General features: G+C 41.8%; 1 protein-coding gene across 11 annotated transcripts in view; it reads right to left on the reverse strand.

Moving 5' to 3' along the window:
* Positions 1-19,828, reverse strand: part of TMC5 (transmembrane channel like 5) — a 31,285-nt gene extending 11,457 nt beyond the window's left edge. For 4 of the 11 annotated variants that reach the window (XM_026083159.1, XM_026083150.1, XM_026083161.1 and 1 more), the window contains exons 1-13: positions 19,706-19,828; positions 19,299-19,430; positions 16,313-18,818; positions 8,569-8,730; positions 7,809-8,008; positions 7,314-7,418; positions 6,528-6,620; positions 5,642-5,741; positions 4,926-5,016; positions 4,357-4,605; positions 2,951-3,102; positions 2,301-2,445; positions 1,635-1,790 (exon numbers count right to left, since the gene is read on the reverse strand). In XM_026083159.1, coding sequence (XP_025938944.1) covers positions 1,635-1,790; positions 2,301-2,445; positions 2,951-3,102; positions 4,357-4,605; positions 4,926-5,016; positions 5,642-5,741; positions 6,528-6,620; positions 7,314-7,418; positions 7,809-8,008; positions 8,569-8,642 — 1,365 coding nt within the window. In that variant the 5' untranslated portion in view covers positions 8,643-8,730; positions 16,313-18,818; positions 19,299-19,430; positions 19,706-19,828. Of the gene's footprint in view, positions 1-1,634; positions 1,791-2,300; positions 2,446-2,950; positions 3,103-4,356; positions 4,606-4,925; positions 5,017-5,641; positions 5,742-6,527; positions 6,621-7,313; positions 7,419-7,808; positions 8,009-8,568; positions 8,731-14,781; positions 14,807-16,312; positions 18,819-19,298 lie in introns of those variants that run through there. The other 7 variants (XM_026083154.1, XM_026083155.1, XM_026083153.1 and 4 more) reach the window with 7 other exon arrangements.
* Positions 19,829-19,834: the final 6 nt, after the last annotated feature.

A 19,834-nucleotide genomic window follows, 5' to 3' on the forward strand; every position in this document is an offset into this window, starting at 1 on the left:
ACCTCCCTGTATGTTCTTGGAGAGGCATAACTCACTCACTAGAGACTACCGCTTGTACAGGCCCATGTTCTGCAGCACAGCACCCTTCTCCTTCCTCTGTTATATATGAATATAGGGAGCAGTGTCAGCAGATCTGAAATGGACTGGTACCTCAGGCTGGGCAAGTGATTGCATGGGAGGAAGTTTCCTCACCATCTCATTATTCTGCTCAGCAGTATCAACGAAATAATACAAATGAAATCCAAATTAGACCCAAGTCTTTGTCAGGGCCCTGACCGCATTCTCTCCCCACTCCTAGGGATTTTGCTATCATCTCGATATCTCATGTAACGATGATGGTTTAGACAGAGTCGAAAAGTCCGTAATACATGAACACATTGCTCTCAAACAAATGTTCCACTGCAATTACAAGGCAACGTGCTATCCCAGGACACATTCAAGCATTTGTTGCAGGGACTAGAAGGCTCTGTTCCTGTATAATCACTCTTTCTTTGCTTTTTCAACAGTATTGTTACATCTGCATGGAGCTAGTCAATCTGACAGGCTGTGCTGTGCTAGGCTTGCCATGTTCCTTGTACTCTCCCTTACCCTCCCTCTGCACCAGGTTGAAGAGACCCAAAGGGCAGGTCTTTTGTCAAGATTCTTGTACCACATAAAATAAAGGATTGCCTTTCAGGGAGAGGTCCCCAATCCTCTGGCTGGTGCTGAGCTTGATGAAATAGTTACTGCTCCCAATCTGCCCACAGATGCTCCCTCAGAGCTGGTGCAGTGTCTGGTGTGTCAGTCAGGAGGATCCACATTAGTAAAACCTTCTATTACAAGTGTAAAAGCTATCACAGATCATTGAGCCTAAGCTGGGCTAGGGAGCAGCTACTGGAGGAGTTGTGCCAGCAGATCAGGGTGCGTAGTGACCTCCGGCAGGGTGAGGCACTGTCAGGGACCAGCACAGCCAGGCTGCTCCGCAAGGGAAGGTGAGCTGGGAGTCTGGCATGGTAAGTGAAGCAGAGGCAGTGCCCTTGCTGACACAGGAGGAGTCCCCCAGCACCTGAGCAAGGCAAATGGAGCAGGTACAGTGATGGTAACCAGGTTCAGCCAACAGTTCAGATTGCCAGACAAGTCCATAGTGATGGGGCAGATCCAAGGTCAAGCCAGGAAGCCAAGTCTGGGGGACAGTGTCTGGATTAATGGGGTACATGGCCAGGCATGGGCATGGCTGCAGCATAGCTGCAGTGTAGCTCAGCTGGGGACAAAGGGCAAGAGGCTTTTAAGCCTCAGCTTAAAAGCAGCTCTTAAGCAAAGGAGGGGCAGGCCTTGCTGAGGCATCTTCTAGCTCTTTCTTTCAAGACCACCAGCTGCACTATCCCTAAGTTGGCCATAAGCCCAGGCAGTCAAACCTCTGGGGTGGGGGGAACGTGCTCAGACCCCTCAGATCCTACAGTCTTTCCACAGTCCCCACTAGTGTGCGTCCTTCCAAAACACCTTTTCAGGTACAGCAGAGCTTGTGTGCATCAGCAGAAACAACAGCTATGCTTCCCTACTGTCTTAATTGTGAACAGTCCATTGCTTGCATTCAGTCTAAGGTACCCATATGGAAAAACGCATCTCCAAAAAAAGACTGCAAAATCTGTGCTTACCTCTAGATTATTAATGGAGAGGAAGTAAACACCGGCACAAGCAACTACTGCGGTTCCCAAGGAAGCAACCCAAGAAGCAAGATGGATAACAATATGAACAACTCTCTCCTTAAGAGAAAAATTCAGAACTTCTTGGTTTACCTCAAAGAGGGCTTCCTGCAAGGAAACAAATGCTCAGAATTCCTCAGCCAACAGCATAAAGCAAAACCTATTTAAAGTACTTGAAGGAAAGTACTGAAGGAAAGATTATTTCTTTAGAAGATGGGTGCAGTGATAACCTGGGAATATTTACTGGACAATTTTGTATTCCTACCCTAAAAGTTGTTTCTCTCAACAGCTACACTATATTCCATAGCTAAGATCACAATTCTGCCTTCTGTTTATGAAATTGTTAAATAGAAAGAAAAAGAAACAGAAAAAAAATACTCTGTTTGGCAAATATTTAATAGTCACAGAGATTCATAAAATAGAACAAATACATACAAATATTTATATGTATCTTAAAGAGAAGAAAAACAAGCTGCTAAGTCAACTCCAGGAGTTCAAACAAAATCAAACTTAACAATCAGGAAGACTGTTAAGTCTAGTATGAACAGGACTAGCATGCTTGAATCACTCTGTCAGAGGCTTATTTGTACACACAAACAAACTTCCTCTGTTTTGTACCTTTATTTGTGTGCTGAGATTCTTTTGCTTCAGCTTCACAGCTTTTTCATTAGTTATATTGAAATCCCAAGTGCAGAGAAGTTTGCTAGCATTTCCAGAGTATGCCTGAGGGTTAATGAAGTTCCTGCGGAAGGATTTTGTCATGCTGTAATGAAAATTAAATTTGTGAGATGAGTAATGGAGAAATACACCAAGCCTTTGCAGCAAGACAAGAAAGGGGATTTGTCTTTCCCCCCTCCCCTTGGCTAATGGACCTATGTCAGAGCATCTCACATAGAAGACATGGAAAGTAAGTTTTAACGTAAGAAGCAACTCTTTCACATATCTTTCTCCCAGTTGCTGGGGCAATGCTTGCCTCTGGAAGGCCATGTTAATGTCAGAAGATATTAGAAGCAACAGCTTACAAAAGGGGGATCATGATATTCATCAGTTTGAGCTGGGATTATCTGCAGGGCCCTTTCTGGTCTGCAGTTATTCTTCATCCATCCAATACGGGTTTGATGTGAGACACTGCCTTTTGAGCAGAATCTTCTACTTAAACTCTAGAAGTGGAAATAATGACTTGCAGAAACATATTCAGGCCAAAGCGTCCCATAGTTACTACTACTCACCATTTTACTCAGCAAGTGAAATAGGAATATATAGCTTACCTGAACACCAAGCTAAACAAACAGATGACAAAATAAATTCCAACAGTGAAAATATAGGCCAGCTGCATGTTGTAAGATGCACCATCTTCTGTCTTACTGATTGTAGCATTGGTGTAAAAGCCATAGTAGAGTATTGTTTCTTGAAAATAACCCTGAAAAGATATGGACGTCATTCAGAACATCTGTCATCTGCATATGGTGTGAAGTACCATCATCTGAAGCCCAATTCATGGGAATGGGAGCAGTCCCATTCCCTGGTGTGATTAAATTTCTCAATATCAGGCCCATTATTTTCCTTCTATTTGCTAAAATCTTCCATAGTTTTGAGAGCTTCTTAAGGCATATAACGACTCTTATCCTTACAAGATTCATGTGGGATGGGGGTGAGCACTCAATACGTTTGCAGGATTCAGTCTTCTCTGAAAATTTCTGAAGAGGGAAAAGTATAATTGCTTCTTTCTTAGGCAGGAGCAAAGTTCTGTAGTGACAGACTGTAACAACTGTGATGGATCCAAGAAGGAAATGTGCAACATTTATCACTTGAATTACTATGCTGTGGTTGAACTCTTGCAATGGTGGCATTACTTTGCAAAGGTAAACAGCATTACTACAGAATACAACACTTCAAAAGCAATTCTACATGGGAAGAGCTCACACATTTACTTTTTAAAAAACTCTCTTCTCGACTAAGCACTAAAAAGAGCAGAGTTCTGTTTATTAACTGGATAAAACCTTTAACACAGAGTAAAATTGACATAATTTCTACAACAGTCAAAAGAGAAAAAAAGAGAATGGGTCTTCTTTTCAGATCACTCAGTTGATAAATACTAGCAGAATTAGAGCAGTACAAAAACCCTCCTTTAAAAACAGCTTGGGACTTTATTCCCTGAGTATTAAGATTTTGACACACAGTGAAAAGATCCATCTGCTCACAGGCCACGGTGAGTTCAATGGCTTGCAGAAATCTGTGTGCTCCTTGCAGGAATAAAGCTTAAGAAACAAGCCAAGTTCACAGGATCACACGTAGAAATCTGCACTATATTTTCAAAGGAAAATTAGCATGGGGAAAAATGTTCTGCTGAAGACTATTTCAGGAAGGCCTGGCTTCCTTTAGGTTTCTTCCACTGCCTTCTGAAAGACTGATTAAAAAATTCCTGAAACACTGCTGAACACAGCAGTCAGGATGACAGTATGACATACACATCAGAATGAGATCCATTCATCTCACTCTGGGTCAATGTTTGTTACAGCTTCTTTTTCCAAATATGTATTAAATATTTTCTAGTAATATAAAAATCTAACTCCATCCCTTAAGAAGAAATAATTCCTTTTTCACTCTATCATGGATTTTTAAAGTATAACTTCTTGCACACAACGATAGTACAAATCTGCTCTTACATACTTACAGCTCCAGTGATCAGCTCCAGACCCGTGAATGAAAGATTATTCGGTTCTGCTGCAACAAACTGAGGGATTGCTATGAAACTGAAGTTTATGAGGAATGAGAAGATGTTGAAAGTAAGCAGCCACTTCAAGAAAACAAAGTAAGAAAGAACACCGGTTCCAAACTTGCCACCAATGATCTTCAGAGTCTTGTGCCATAATTGCAGTTGGTGAAAATATTCTGACAAGCTATTCCTAAATCGTCGATATGACTAAAGTGCAAGAGAGGAGAGAGAGAGAATGAATCTCAGCAAGCAGCCTTACACAGGACTCAAATTCACATAATAGTCTCACATTTTTTACATTTATGTTTTGATGACAGGAAGACATTTCCCCCACTACATGTGCTGTAGGATGCTTAGCTGGGGTTCCTAAGTGCTACCATAACACAAGTCATTATTAATAAACTCTGCAGCAATGAACTGGTTCTTTGGTAAGCAACACAAAGCGAGATACCAAAGACCTCTGGAGATGGTAACGACATTGTAGCTAAAGTTGTTTACTGTGATTGACAGAAATGTGTGACACTTACCACTGCCATTCTGTGCAGACACTGCGTGCAGCAGTCAAATTGACTTCTGCGGCTCCCTGATTTTTTTGTTATTTCTTTACGAACTTTATTCCTGTGGAAGAGCAGGGCAGGGGGTGACAAGTGTCATAGTCTGGGTTGTACAAAAAGCAAGAAGTCAAAGAAGCTGCTGCAAATACAGTGTGTGATACATGTGCTCACGAACAGCAGAAGAGTAATGAAATATGGAGATTATTCTGCCAGATCTTCTTCTATTAGTTGATACCGTGGCCCTTTTCCATTACAAGCTGAGCCATGACAGCATGTTCTAACCCCTCAACTAACTTATTGCTGGGAACAGATTTAAATATATTCTGTGATGAAACAAAGCAACAGATCAGACCATGTGGTCTCTTCTACGTTTTCAATGTCTAACACTTAAGTTTCTTTTGAATAAAAATCGTAAGTCATCTTTCATAATAATATCTCTCATGGTAATATAAAACAGAATAGTAAGGCATTGCTTCTCATCCACAGAAAGGACAATAAACCATCTTTAAGTTAAAGTTATTTTTCCCCGCAAGATGTTGCTTTTAAAAAGTCCATTAAAAAGTAATTTCAGTTCTTTCATACTCAAAGTGCCTAACCAAGGCTGAGCAGTTGGCAAACATCCACATTTGATAACCAGATGCCAAAATTATAGTGCCTGTAAAACTAAACAGAAAAACTTTTATTTTTACCTGATCTCTCTCTTTTTTTTCATGGTCTCTGGCATCTTCTGGATTGCTTTAATCCTTTCACGGGCGGACATACTTACAAGGTTTCCAATTAACTTTGCTTCTGCACAAAAAGCATTAAAAATCCAAAATTTGGGATGATAATAATACATTAGTTCTTATACAAAGTCTTAAATGGATATAATAACATTCCCTATTTTCACTACTACCAAGGTGCAGTAAATTCTGCAACTTAGTAATTCTCCTCTGAATATCCCTAGTATCATCAGTCCTCTAATACAGATTCATGGAAGTAGCACAATACCGAATGTTGAAAAATATATATCACTCTTGCCCATTGCTTGTGTAGTGCTAATACAAAGAGCTGCAATATAAAGGAAAACAAAATACTGAAAATCAATAAGTCTGGTATATTGCTTGTTCACTGTTTAATAGTTACATTTCTAAGACACCGCATATTGACTTGAAAGCTAAACTTCTATTTTATTTATTCTATAATTTTAGTTGATGTTAGCACCCAAACAGCGCTAAGTATGAATTAGACAAAACTGCATTACTTGACTACGAGGTTGTCTTTACATAGTTGGAATTTGATGCTAATTCCAGACATACAGCAGCTGAAGATGATTCATTAGTTGGCCAAGCATATCCTAATAGTTTAGCATTTCTTTCTACAATTTAACATATATTAGCACGACACTGTGCTTCATTTATTGTGGGATTTCAGAGTATAAAAGATGCATTACTTGTGTTAAAACAAAGCCAAGTTGTTCACATAACCACAGCAAGATTGTATATGCAATTCTGAAAATAAACTAAGAACAATATCAACCACATCATCCTTGTGCAAGATGCTACATAATATTAAACCACTTCTCTAAACTCCTACCTTCTTTGTACACTTGGTCTGTTTTGGAAAGGCTGCAAGATGGGACGAAGATCTCATCAGCTGATCTTCTGTTGCGTCTCTGAATAAAGCTAACTGAAAAACATGCACTGTTTAGTAAGCGTAGATACTGGGCCCTGGGGCCAATCCACAGCTATTCTCACAGGACGCAATGCATCAGCCTTCTTTCATGCCATTATTCAAACACTAATGACTGTATTTCCCCAAAGCATCCACCTTCCAGCTATGAAACAGATGAGTTTGCCCACAGCTTTCTTTGCTTCCTCTTCCTGGTAAGCTAATGGCCAATCTGCTCAACCTTACATCCCCCTTCTGACCTGAAGTGCTCTAGTTTACATGGCCTCAGTGGTCTAATGTGTCTGTTAGTTAACACTTATGATGCAGTTCTTCACCAGATGCATTTTTTAGGATCTACTTGTCCCCCAAAGTTAGTATCATTTCCATTTTGAGCCAACTTCCTTTGTAGCCATTTAAAGGAATCGGAAAAAGAAAATCATCTGTGCCTCCTTGTGGAGGTACTTCTTGGACTTTCAGCACCTAGACACTTATCCTCTAGTTGATTATGTTGGAAATCCACTCTCTCCTTCCCGATGTTGAAAATTTCAGCTAAAATAATGTAGGATGGTAAAAGAGAATTTATGTTTTATGATTCCTGTTATTACATGAAGAACTTCATACCTGAACTGGAAGGCTTTTAAACGTTTATTATTCTGTGGAGGGTGAGACTGACATTCAATATTCCAATTCACCATAAATCTTTTGTCTTACCTTCAGATGCACCAGAAAGCCTGCGGGTATAGGGACGATCCAGTGGATGGAAGGTAGAAGGTGGGCTGTATGCCAGTTCTGGCTCAGGCTCAAAGGAAAGATTATCTGTTGAAGGCAAGCAGAATTACACAGAAAATCTTCTGCTACTATGGATTATTTACAAACACTAAACATTAGACCTGTTAATCAAATACAGTTCTACCACAAACAGAGCAATACATCCCAAAACAAAAATCCTATACCTTGTTCCAATGTACATTTTAGTAGTCAATGAATTATGCAGCCCATAGAAGTCTGTGTTTACTATTCTCAGCTGATCTGTTAATATAAGATCTGAATTCCGCTTAGGAAAAAAGGGGGGAAAAAAACACTGCCACCAAATACAAAGATATACAGAGACTTGAGCCTTCCAGAGCTGATGGACTCCCTCAATACAGGCTGGTCAGTTACTTGGTTCAGTGTTTCTATAAGCTGTTCATATGAGAAATTACATACCCTGACAATTTCCATATGGACTTCTGCTTAGGACAGCTACTCTCGGTAAACTTTGGCTGTATTCAGAGTCATGCCTCATGGAGGCCATTGGTATGTCCGGAGGGTAATTCTGTCCTCTTCCACTGTGCTCTCTGTAGGAACCATTTGGTGAAGAATCATAGGGGTTTTGGTGAGAGAATCGATTCTTTTGAGAATTCCTCCTGTGTGAGCAACAAAAAGGAAAGTCTTGAGTGCCAGAAGGACAATAAATATATTTACCTTTGAACAGATAGCCTTAATAAGTTGTTATCTTTTATCATGGAGTTTGAGAAAACAAACTCATATTTGTATCTAGAACTCAGACATCATAATTCTGATTTGATCAACTGAATTAGAAAGACTAAAACCTTTCTCCACCTGAAGTTAGCATGAAGTCTACTTAAATAGGTGTTATGCATTTGGAAAATGAAGACATCCAAGGTTATGGCACATTGTGAAAACCACTGAAACTGAAATATATCCATGATGTCTATGCCATAAATCCTAAAACACATTTAACTGGTAAATTCATATAACATGTAAAAAGCAAACATTTCTCTTGAACACCACCTTTCTGATGAACAGCTTTAAAAATCTTTAGCTGAGAATGGAAGCATAAAGGAGGAATTAAAAGAACTTCACAAATTAAGACTGTGGAGAAAAAAAAAAAATCTCCTGCATTATAAATACAGAATTCCAGTTGTTATGGGATAGTCACACCAGTAAAATTAAACCAACTTACCCTCTGTCAATCTCCAGTGTTTCTGAGAAGTGGTAGTCTGGATTTTCAAAGGCTTCATTGTAATGATAGGACATGATGAGTCCTTGGTTTGGGGGAAGAAGTCTTCCTTATTTTTGTCTCTACTGCTTCAGTAATATGTTCATGGGAAGATTAATTTTTGACCTAATTACAAAACAGATGCACATGCATACAAAATGAGAAAAAGGAAACTTTACTTTAGCATCTTCATTTCACAGAAGATTTTGCTGGCTTGCTAAAAAAGTAACATTGAACAATATATATGGGAAGTGGTTCCAGCTTCAAGCTCCAATTTTATTCTATTTACCTTCAGGAAATTAGGGTCCTAGTTCTACTTAAAACTAAGGAACTGGAGTGCAGTATGTAGACTTCCCCAGTATTGACAAAGAAGCCAGGCCCGGTTTTAGAAGCATGTTGAAACATTAAAAAGAATAAAATAAGTTCCCTTTCTTCCTCATACAGAAAAGCCAAACACACAAGTTTTCTCTGAGCACTGTGGTTCCAAACCCAAAGAGTAGGTGAAGGCTGTCCACTTCCTTACCAGCAGCGGCATCTCTAAGCCTGTTGTGAACACAGGACCCACCAGACCACTGCTATATACAAAGCTGGCATTATTTAGACACCCACTCTTAATGAGGGCTGGTCTAAAGACTTAATGTCTTGATCCTGTAAATAGGTTTATTTTTAGCTTTATTTGCTACAGAAAGCTCCATTTTAGCCTTAAACAAACCAGACTTGGGCAGAGTTTAATATTATCATCAGGAATGAAAGCGTGCAGATAAGTTGGTGAAAAGGGAATCTTGCATTAGAGAAACAGAATCCAAATTAATAGGCGGTTTTTGCAGTTAATCAAATGTCATACTTAAAAATGAGAAAGGAACCAATTGCTAGTGTTGTTATGAAAGGCACTGTGCCAAATTGGATCAGCTGGAAAACTCTTCAACAACAGAGAAGAAAAAAGATAAAGGACAGGTTTGGCAAAATCCATCAGCCCCTGCTTTTATCTCACCTCCACGGCTAGAAAAACAGGGCTGCAGCTCATTTAACAGTACAGGCTCAACTAAATAATTTTTCTCTCTGCAGTGGTTTTCATTTCTTGTTTCTACTGCAGTAAAGGAAGTATGACATGAGTGAAATTATCTTCAAGATGGACAATTGTACAGCGTCTAGTTTCTGAACGCTTGTCAAAATCTTCTCATTATGTCAACATGAGCTCTTAAGAAATTATTATTGGGTTATTTACACAACAAAAGACCTTGGAAAATAGTCTGAAATCTTGCAGTCTGACCTACAGTTGTAGAACATTACCCAAATTTTGCAAAGAGATTTTCATATAAACTGCACATTATATCATGATGAAGCATGTTATAATTAGGCCCATGTCTTCAGCAAATATTCAGTAAAAAAAACAAAAAACAAAAACAAAAACCATACCGAGCAACTTGAATATCTACTGTGATCACCCATCCCTTGCGTAAACAATGGAATGGGACTCCTGCCAGTAAGAAACTATAAACATAGCTTTTCCTAGGCAACACGTGTTTTTCTGGCAACAATCTCATACCTATAGGAACAGACCAAATATTCTCACATATTCAGACAAGGAATTAGCAGACCCTTCTCCTCAGAGAAACCCAACAATCACTCCAGGAGTCTAAGGTTCTTACATGAAAAATCACGGGAAGTTTTATTTGACAGAAACCGCTTAGCACCCAATGATCTTTTGAGAACTGGCTTCCAATAAATCTGAAGTTTCATATAAAGTATTTAGGAATTAGCACATTCTGTTCTTATGCTCCACTTAAAAGCATGGAAACTCAGTTCTCAAAAAAGATAATCACAGACTTCTGCAAAGAGATACCTGGAAGACTAACTTTCCCTCTATAAAAATGTTTTTCATTTCAAACTGTAATGAAAAGCTAAAAAATAAGATGATTTTTTCAGAGGAGGGAATTTCTCAGGCAATTCTCTTTGAAGAGAAACAAAAATTACATTTTTCCATTTCTCGACTGGTCTCCCAGGGACCCAACTCCGTCACTGAAGACTCAGCCATCCAGAAAGCTGGGCAGGCAGCCTGCCAGCAAGGAAGCTGGAAAGCCAACCACTGATCTAACCAGCTTGCCAGCTTGCCTGGTCTTCATTCAAATTGCAGAGAGAACGGATATTTTCACAGAAAGGTGCGAGTTCTGTACAATCAGCATTACCCAGAAGCAAGCTGTTCTGGTAGGAAACATCAACCAGCTCAATGGAACCAGAAAAACAGAAAAACCAGAAAAAAACAGATCAGCATGACTTAAAAGTACATCCACTACTTCTTTCTCTTACTCCTTTCGAAGAGCTCAAGCACATCCATGAAGGCTTGCTAAGACACTCAAATGAGCCCCAGACAGAATTCAGTGACTCCACCGTTATTTTATTTCCTTTGATTCTTACGATGCACTTTATGCCAGAATTTCTATGAAAATCCACAGGGAGATTTATAGTATAACCTGGAGCCCAACATCTGAAGCCACTACAGAGCCGGCAGAAAAATGTTTTTTCTCCATCCCCAAAGTTTGAGGGATTTTAAATAAATTCTCCATGCATAGTGGGACAAATTCAAATCTTTGCGCTTTATCCTTGAAAAAACAAGACATTTTTCCCTTGTTGCCTGAGAACAGTCAATTCCAAACCTTGAGCGGCATTTAGAGTCTGAACACGGATAGCCTGTACATTTCCTGACTGAGGTTGTGGTCACCCAAAGCTTATCACGCTATCTGGTATACGCTGTAGGGTGGGAGGGAAGCGCACGCATGCCTATGTGCTAAGGGTGCACAAGTGACATGCCAAGGCTGAACTACTGGTATGTCAGTCCACCCACTTCCGCCATCCCAAATCCGACAACTGTGAGAAACTTCTCCTATCAAATCAGATGCACACGCTACAGGTATAGTCTATAGATGTATCCATTCCTGTTTGGATAATTCCCTGCTGTAGTCACTAACCCTCATTTAGAAAATTAATCAAACGAATGTCTTGCTTAACTAGCACTTTGTCCTGGTATCAAGTTTCTGGGAAGCCACTTACACTTCAAGTCCTTTACCTGTAATGCCTCAGTAAGGATGACTAAAAAAGCAAATTCTAGTTATACAAATCTTGAAGCTAAGACAAATGCAAACAGTAAGTTCCAGAACTACAAGGAAACACAACATCATAGTTTACTTAATAACGTCGAAAGAAGGAAACAGAAATCATGGAAGAATGATTCAGAAGGTTGAATGTGCTCTTTCATCATAAAGATCTTTTAGTTTTATAGAGTATGGCTGGACAGATCCTCATTGTTGTTGTCTAAGTTATTTTTATTAATGAATTCCTTTCCCATTTCACATGCTCTACGCAGCTTCCGAGTGAAAAATCAGATAGATTTCTGAAACCAAAAGTGAGTTTGAGAGACAGACCAGAGTTAAAATTAGGCTAAATGCTGCATCAGGAACTAGGTTCCATTACTGACCACTGCTCTTCTACCATCTCGCTCCCAACAGTTTCAACACTGCTGCAACAACCTAGGAAGTCTCTCAGAAAATCTAAAAAGCCTGTAAGCTGAGGCTAAGCAAGCACTACACTTGAGATAAGCTGATCTTAAATTGACATATTAACAAAGAAACAAGTGTGAATCACACACGGAAGTGAAGGAAACTTATCTTTTATGCAAACTGCTACAGCACCTGGTCTTTACCGACAAATGCCACCTCTTACTGGCCTTCCATTGTGTTTGTACTGACATCAGTGGGATCAATAATAGGCACTGATGACGATAACTTTAGACCTTCAGTCAAATTCAGCAATGTAAACTGTGCCTATGTTACAGACCATCTCCCCAGTGAAAGACAGCACGTGGTAGCAGTCAAGACTGCTCTGCTTACTGCTGGAGGGGCAAATGACAGGCAACAAACTGGGGAGGGAAAGGGGAGAGTGACAGTGTCCTCATTACAGTCACAACGCTGTTGTCTCTCCCAGCACCCTGCTGGACGGCAAGCTCACAAACGAACATATCTCCTAGTCCTATAGTGCAAGGCTACGTACCAGAACACAGGCCTGGTCCGTTCCTGCCCTCCCATCCTTTCTAGGAGAGAACAGGGCAGCAGTGGAGCCAGGCAGGCTGGCAGGAGCAGGCAGAATAGTGTCTGTCTGATGCGTGGGGAACGTGCCACCATTGGACTATCTCTGCCCTCAGCTGGCTGCTCCCATCTTCTCTGGCTACTGCTTCAGTCTGTCGAGCTCAGTCCCTTATCTGCTCCTTAGCCAATTTTTGCACCTGTTCACTTGTTTGCTCCATCCTTTCCATTTAATATACCTCTTGTAATTCCTTCCCCCCCCTAAAAAAACACAGTAAGACTATAATGTTTGCATACCGTCCACTTTGTTTCTAAGTTAAATCCCTTCTCTCACCTGTGGCTGCTTAGACAAGCCAGAGGAGCTTTCTGAGAGTCACCTACTTCATGTTTGCATGCTGTCTCAAATAACAGGACTCTACTCCTTCACCTGAGTTTAGGCACCTTTGCAATAAACATGCTCCTGAAACATTCACAAAATCATCACAATGATTTTTTGGTTTAACTTTAGCGCCCAGTTAAGTGCTGTAAGGACTGGGGCACACACTTCAAAGTTTTTGCTTACTGGCAGTGGATGAAAGCTCAGATACTTCATTAATTCTGTGAAATTCATAGTACTCTCCCTAATCTACCACAAATACCTGCTCCTCCACCTAAAAGGCCCCCCACAGCCATAATTCTTACCAACTGAAGTACATAACACAGTAATTTTGTATTATCTAACCTTTTTCCCAGAGATCCCTTTGATAACAAGTCTCTTTGCCTTTGCTGCTTTGTTGCTTTGCTTTTCTTACCTCTGACCTTAGGCTGCCAACTTAATCCTTTAGGAAAACTGAGTGTTGGGTGAAAAGGAACAATCAGGGATATATAACTATTAAAATTAGAAATAGGCAACTGAATACTAAAAACAGTATACCTAGCAGAGAGGGGAAAGAACAGCAGGAATGGGATGCTGTGAACAGAATTAGGTATTATTGCCATAACACTTGAAAGACACTACCTAGCTCATAGTCTGATCATCATGAAAAAAATGCTAAGGCAACCGTCACTTCATAGCAGTGCCAGTCAGTCCTGCGAATTTCCAGACTACAGACTATTGCATTCATTGTGTATAACAGGACTAAATCTTGCTTTGAAAAACAAGCTCTTAAAGTCTTTCTGTTAACCAACATTACCAGCTACTAGTATTCGGAGGAAATGTTCGGTTACAAAAAAAGTAGTAGTTTTCAGGCATACCTGTTTGGAATTAGTTTTCCACTTTCAAGGAAAGGCAGCCCATTACACCAGGTTTACTAGAACAGTTCTAAAGTTTTGCCTTAAAGAAAGCTTGTTTATTCTGTACTTGTAATGGACACCTATTCAGTTTAAATGCAAGCTTCTAATTATACTTTAATGAGAGGTGTCAGTTACAGGAGTCTCATTCACAAGTTCAATTAGAAAACCTTATGAAAACTACACACATGATAATTTTAGACAATAGACTGTTTTAAAGATACACAGTATTGTTGAGCTAAAAAAAGACATTGTTCTGTTTGAAATTTCTAGCTTAACTTCCTGTTAGGATATTGTCATTTCATTACTATTTGTGCAACCAGCATTTAAGATGACCCTGAGGGAAAACATAAGCTACTCATTATATTCTAGCAAATCAACTAAGAAGCTAGAAAATGGCTGGGGTTTTTTTGCTTGTTTTGTTTTAACCAGCAGAGAATCAACACTTTCAGAGTTTTTTTCTAGCTCTTCAAAATCATTATAAGCTACTTTCAAATTGCTGAACAAGTAACTTCACATAAACTAAATACTTTTTTCAGACACTGTATTTTAATTTAGCTATATTTTGTAACTTGTTAGCGTGTTAAGGTTCTCTTCCACAATGAACATACAGAAACTATGGACTATGTAAGTCATAATTAGAAGTCTTTTCTCAAAAATGTGACCAGGAGCACCTCCTAAAAGTTCTAGTTCCTGTTAGCAGCACCACCACACCTCACCACTTTCACGGCAGGAATAACAGCCCTCCTGACTTTCGCGCATCCCACGCCCTAAACTCTGAAAATTAAAAAAAGAAAACAAAATAGACAAAGAAAAAGAAACTGAAACTCACTGCATTGGACTGACATATCAGCCCAGAACAGGCGCCATTTCGATGGCACTGCCTTGCACAGGCAGCCAGCTGCTACCATTGCTCCACGCCAGTCCCTGCCCACGTGACACAGCCCTGACATGGCACCTGCACTTCAACCAGTCACTTGAACGTGGCTCGAGCTACAGACTGCTGCTTCTGCTCCATGGAGAAGGATCATGCTGCTTTTGGTCCCAGGACTGGCCAAGGAGACCACAGTGACGCGATGTCAGTGGACAGGGAAGTTAGCACAGCCTCCCTGCAGTACCACTGACGGCTCGCAGCTGAGCTGCACTGTAACAGAGTGTACTAGGGACAGAGACTCAGCAATAAACCTTGGGTGTGAAGGCTTGGCTTTTATTTATATTCAGTCTTCTGCCTGGAAACGTCTCAACCTTTGTAGACTAGGGCATAATGGAAAAAAAGTGATGCTGAAGGTGAAGAAAAAGAGGATAACATTTAAGTAGTAAGCCTATGCATTTTGAGGGACTGATGGAATGCTTGACCAGGAAGAAAAAGAATGTTTAAACATGAGATTTCGCTGCCTCTTTAACAAAAAAAATACTTCTGGCTTCCCATTACCTATTACAAGTATGAAAATCGCAACCTGCTGTTTGGAAAATGCAGAGTTACACCACTCCCTAGCAAGCGCTCTCCAACATGCAAGCTATAGCAAATTGAGAACAGATGTCATGCTGCAAGCGAGCCCAGCAAGGCCGCTGCAATGCCTCACAGACCGAAGTGCAGCATCCTGGCTAAACACACCAGGGGAGGGTGAAAATTGCTGTGACAGTTAATCCTACATGGGCTCAACCCTTCCACCGGGAGAGGACAAAAGCTCTTCCGTGACTAACGGGGAGACAAAGCTGTGATGTGCCATGAGGCCCCGCTCCGGGTGCCTGCTCACCTCTGGGCTGGCAGCAGCAGGGCACATCCCCGTGCACACATGCAGTCCCATCCCAAAGGTTACGTTCCTCTGAATGAACAGTGAGCGTCAGAAAACTGCAGGAGTCTGCCAGGCCGCTTCAGGTGACTCTGCCAGCCCCGGGGCGTGCAGAAGCCACCTTCCAGCCCCGCTGCCAGAGAGCTGGCGCAGCCCCTGCTCGGACCACCGCGGGCCCCAGTGGCGAGCACCTCCCCAGTGCCAAGCCCCTGGTGACCACACCGCCCCCCGCTCCGAGGGAAAACAGCCCTGGAAACCAGTGCAGAAACCGCAGAGCCACAGCGGCGAGCGGAGTCCGGCACAGCCCCAAGCCCCGGAGACCCCCGGCACGGGTCCCTTACCTGCCTGCCTCCCGGAGAGGCACAGCCCGGCCCCAGCTCGGCCCGCGCCAGGTGCCCGCGCCAGGTGCCCTGGGCACGGCCACTCCGCACCGGCTCCTCCCGGAGCCCCAGTCCCGCCCCCATCCCGGGCGCAGCCGGAGCCCTGCGCCTCCGGCGAGAAAGGGGGAATCCAAGTCCTCACTGCTTATGGTTTAAAAAGAAAAAAATAGAAGCGTCTTTTTCACTTTACCTGCGGTAGAACATGTTGCCTTATGTATACTTGATCTCGAAGCTATTCACTCTCCTTCCCCTCCCTGACATAAAGTCCGCTTCCTTCTTGGCCTGGATTGCAATAACACAATTAAAGGACAGAAAGGATTCTTCGACGTGGGATGTGTTACCTTCATCCTTGGATTAATCATTTGTAGAACAGAGATAAAGAAGGATCTTGACCCCATATCTTTTTAGCTTTATTACAGGAAGGCCTCATCTAGGGGTGAAAAATTTAGTTCACGCTAATGCAGGCAGTAAACAGCAGCTCTTGGCTGGGGAATTTAATACCAGCTCTGTTTTCTTGTACTCTGAAGGGACCGTTAAATAACTTTTTCTCCTTTTGTGAGATACATAGTTACTGATATTTCTTGTCCTCTTCCCCTCCCTACATCTTCTTTTCAAGCAGACACGGACAAAACTATGGACTGGACAAAGCTACAGATGGCGACCAGGCAACGTGCAACACGGAGAAATGAGTGAAGTGCTGGATATCCTGGGGCCTCCTGCTCACACTTCCTGGTGTGTTCACACCTTCAGGCTAGGCTTACGGTAGGAATTTATCCCCAGAGCAACTCAGCAGGGACATACACGTTATCTTAACTCCCTCTGCAGCATGGAGCTGGGCTCAGGGTTATCCCAGCACACCTAATAGCCACTGCCAGGCAAGTGCACGGTGTCCTTCCTGGAAGGATACTGCTGTCATCAAAACAGAGAAGCATCCTCAAACTGAACGTAGGGGCCAACAGCCGCCACTGCAACAGGCACAGGTGGAAAGGTAAACAGGACAAGGGCAGAACCGACTCTGCTATACCAGACCCGTGCTCTGACCATATTACTTTCCCCTTTTTACTAATGCTGTACAGAATTACAGAATCTCAGCCACTTCTGTGTTAATATGGCTTGTTGCACCTATTTTGGCCTATTTTCTCTCCCCTGCGAGGCACACATCTTAAAACTTCTAGAAACTATAACTAAATAACTTCTGTGGTCAGCAAGATTTAAAGCAGAAAAAAAAAATCAGCCAATCTTTGGACTACAGGCACCCTCATCAGCCAGTGCAGAGCTGCTTACAAACCAGTTTGCTCAGTGCCCTCCAGTTCTGAAGCTGTGCTGTTCTAATGCCTGAGGATCACTTTTACCAAACCGCTGGTGCTTTTCAGCTCCTAAATTGGATAAAGCATGTTTATCCTGTACCGGACGCATTCAACACCAACTTAAGTGAAGTTTTCTTATGTTTTGCCCAAGGCAACATTCCTGGCATGACTGCAGAGCACTTGTCTGTAATCTCTTGTAGTGAACTAGGAGCTGCCTGCATGCTGCACAGACCACACAGCAAAGCACGGGAGTAGTCGAACATAAGAACTACCTCCTCCTGCCTCCCCAAATTAGACAAATCACTCAGTACTCTCCTGAATATTTAAAAGCCTCTTTGAGCTGTGGCATTATGAAGAAGAACCAGATGAGAGAAAGCGTCCTGGAAACAACTGCGTTTACTAAATGAGGGGGCCAGACCTTTGGCATCATGGGAAACAGCGTATCCTGCTAGATGCTGTGCTCAGCACGGACTCAAACTGCTGCCCTGTGAGTAAGATATATTGGACGAATACCGCATGGGAGGAAGCTATCACTCTGCCTGCATGTGCCGGACAGACTCCTGCAGCAGCACCCATTCGAGTCTGTGCATCAAGCCTGCCTTCCTGCCTTCCCAGATAAGGTTTCTGTGTTCCATAAAACTCACTGAAACATTTTAAGCTGCCTAAAAAGCTTTCTCAACTGAAAAAGAGAAAATAGAAAATGTTTCCACAAAATTTCTGCAGAAGTCAACCTTGTTCCTCAGTTTATCCAATCTTACCTAAATTTGTTCTTTCAAGGTCATTAACCCAATACTTTTCAAGCACACAGAAATTCAGAAAGTCAGTATTATTAATCAAGTGGTTTATTTCCCTTTTTCTCACTTAAGATCATATTCTTAGTAGTAAGAAAAGGAACAAAAAGAAAAAGCAACACTGACACCCCAGATATCACTAAGAAAGTCCTAGACCGTACATATTCATATTTAAGGCAGAACTGGCCCTGTTTCATATTCATAGCCTAGCACAAAGATGACCCATGCTTGGCTGGCTCCAAGGGACCAACAAAAATGGGTACTTAGGCATATGTATTGCAGAGTTAGCACAAATACTGAACAATACAAAATCGTTTTTCAAGAATGCTACTGAGGGTTTCAACCTCCAACTCCCGAATTTTCAGGAATGATCAACTGGAAGATATTTCACAATGAAGTACAGGAAACGTGATGTCCGGTCAAGGAACCAAAACTACCAGCATAAACGGACTTCACTGGAGTTCTGTTATAAACAAACCAGCCCCGAAAACGCTCAAGGTGACCTGCAGCCCGGCCTCTAGGGAAGGCAGCGGGCAGCGATGCTGCATCAGCCTTTGCTACAGAACAGCTCCCACCTGGGAAAAATCATAGCCCAGACCTGCGAAAAGGAGAAGAGGAAAAGCATTAGGCTTGAATTCCTGCCCTCCTGTACCAGAGTACAAGAGCCTGGAGAGTGACTTATTGAAAGATGTGGACACGTTACAGCTTTTTTTCATGGGAAAATAGCTAAAAGAAACATCGCTCATATTCTAGACTTACCTACCAATGTGATATTAAGAGTATCTACCACAGGCCTTTCTGAAGTGTAGCTTAGCTCAGTAAGGAAGTTACTGCGCTCTAAATCCACATCTATTTATGTCACAATAATTTCCCAAGGAGACAAGATACATCATTTTCCTCTAGCAGTAATACACCAACTTATCGATCAGAATCATGTACATCTAAATTACTTTAAGTACAATAGGATGTCAATTTACATTTTTATCAATAAAATCTTATATTTTTACCATGAAGAAAACTGGCTTAACTATACAGATTACTACTGCTAATAAAGCAATGTGAAAACCATAATACCTACCTGGGCTAATGAGGCATAGGTGAGAGAAGCTCAGAAGTGGCCTTTCCACATGTGTGATTCAGCATCCTGAAACCTACTGATGACTCATTTTCACAACTAGTGAAGGAAGTGAATCAGGAAAGTTTGGAAAACCTGTTTATGAATTTAACTACTCTTAGAACACAGTCCGAATAACTAGAAACGCTTTGCTTATTTTTTTCATACGTGATACTGCAAAAACCATGGTAAGTTTCATTTTACTTAATATTTTTCCTCAGAAAAGCAGTATTTTCACGTTAAAGGTGAGAATTATCCCACCAAATAAGTGTCTCTGGGATGTTTAGCACAACTTGGACAACAAACAAACAAACAAACAAACCAGGCCCCTCGCCGTCGCGGAGAACGAAGGGATCCGAGCATCTACCGACCTTCTCGCTCGGGTTTACAGCGGGCCAGGTGAACCCGGGGCAAGAGGAGCAGGAGGAGCCGCGAAGCGGGCAGCCCTTGTGCCGAGCCTCAGGCAGGGCGGGAGGGCGCTGGGGACGCGGCCCGCGGCG

The sequence above is a fragment of the Apteryx rowi genome, unplaced genomic scaffold (genome assembly GCF_003343035.1).
Source record: "Apteryx rowi isolate R43461 unplaced genomic scaffold, aptRow1 scaffold_6, whole genome shotgun sequence".
Taxonomy (NCBI): domain Eukaryota; kingdom Metazoa; phylum Chordata; class Aves; order Apterygiformes; family Apterygidae; genus Apteryx; species Apteryx rowi.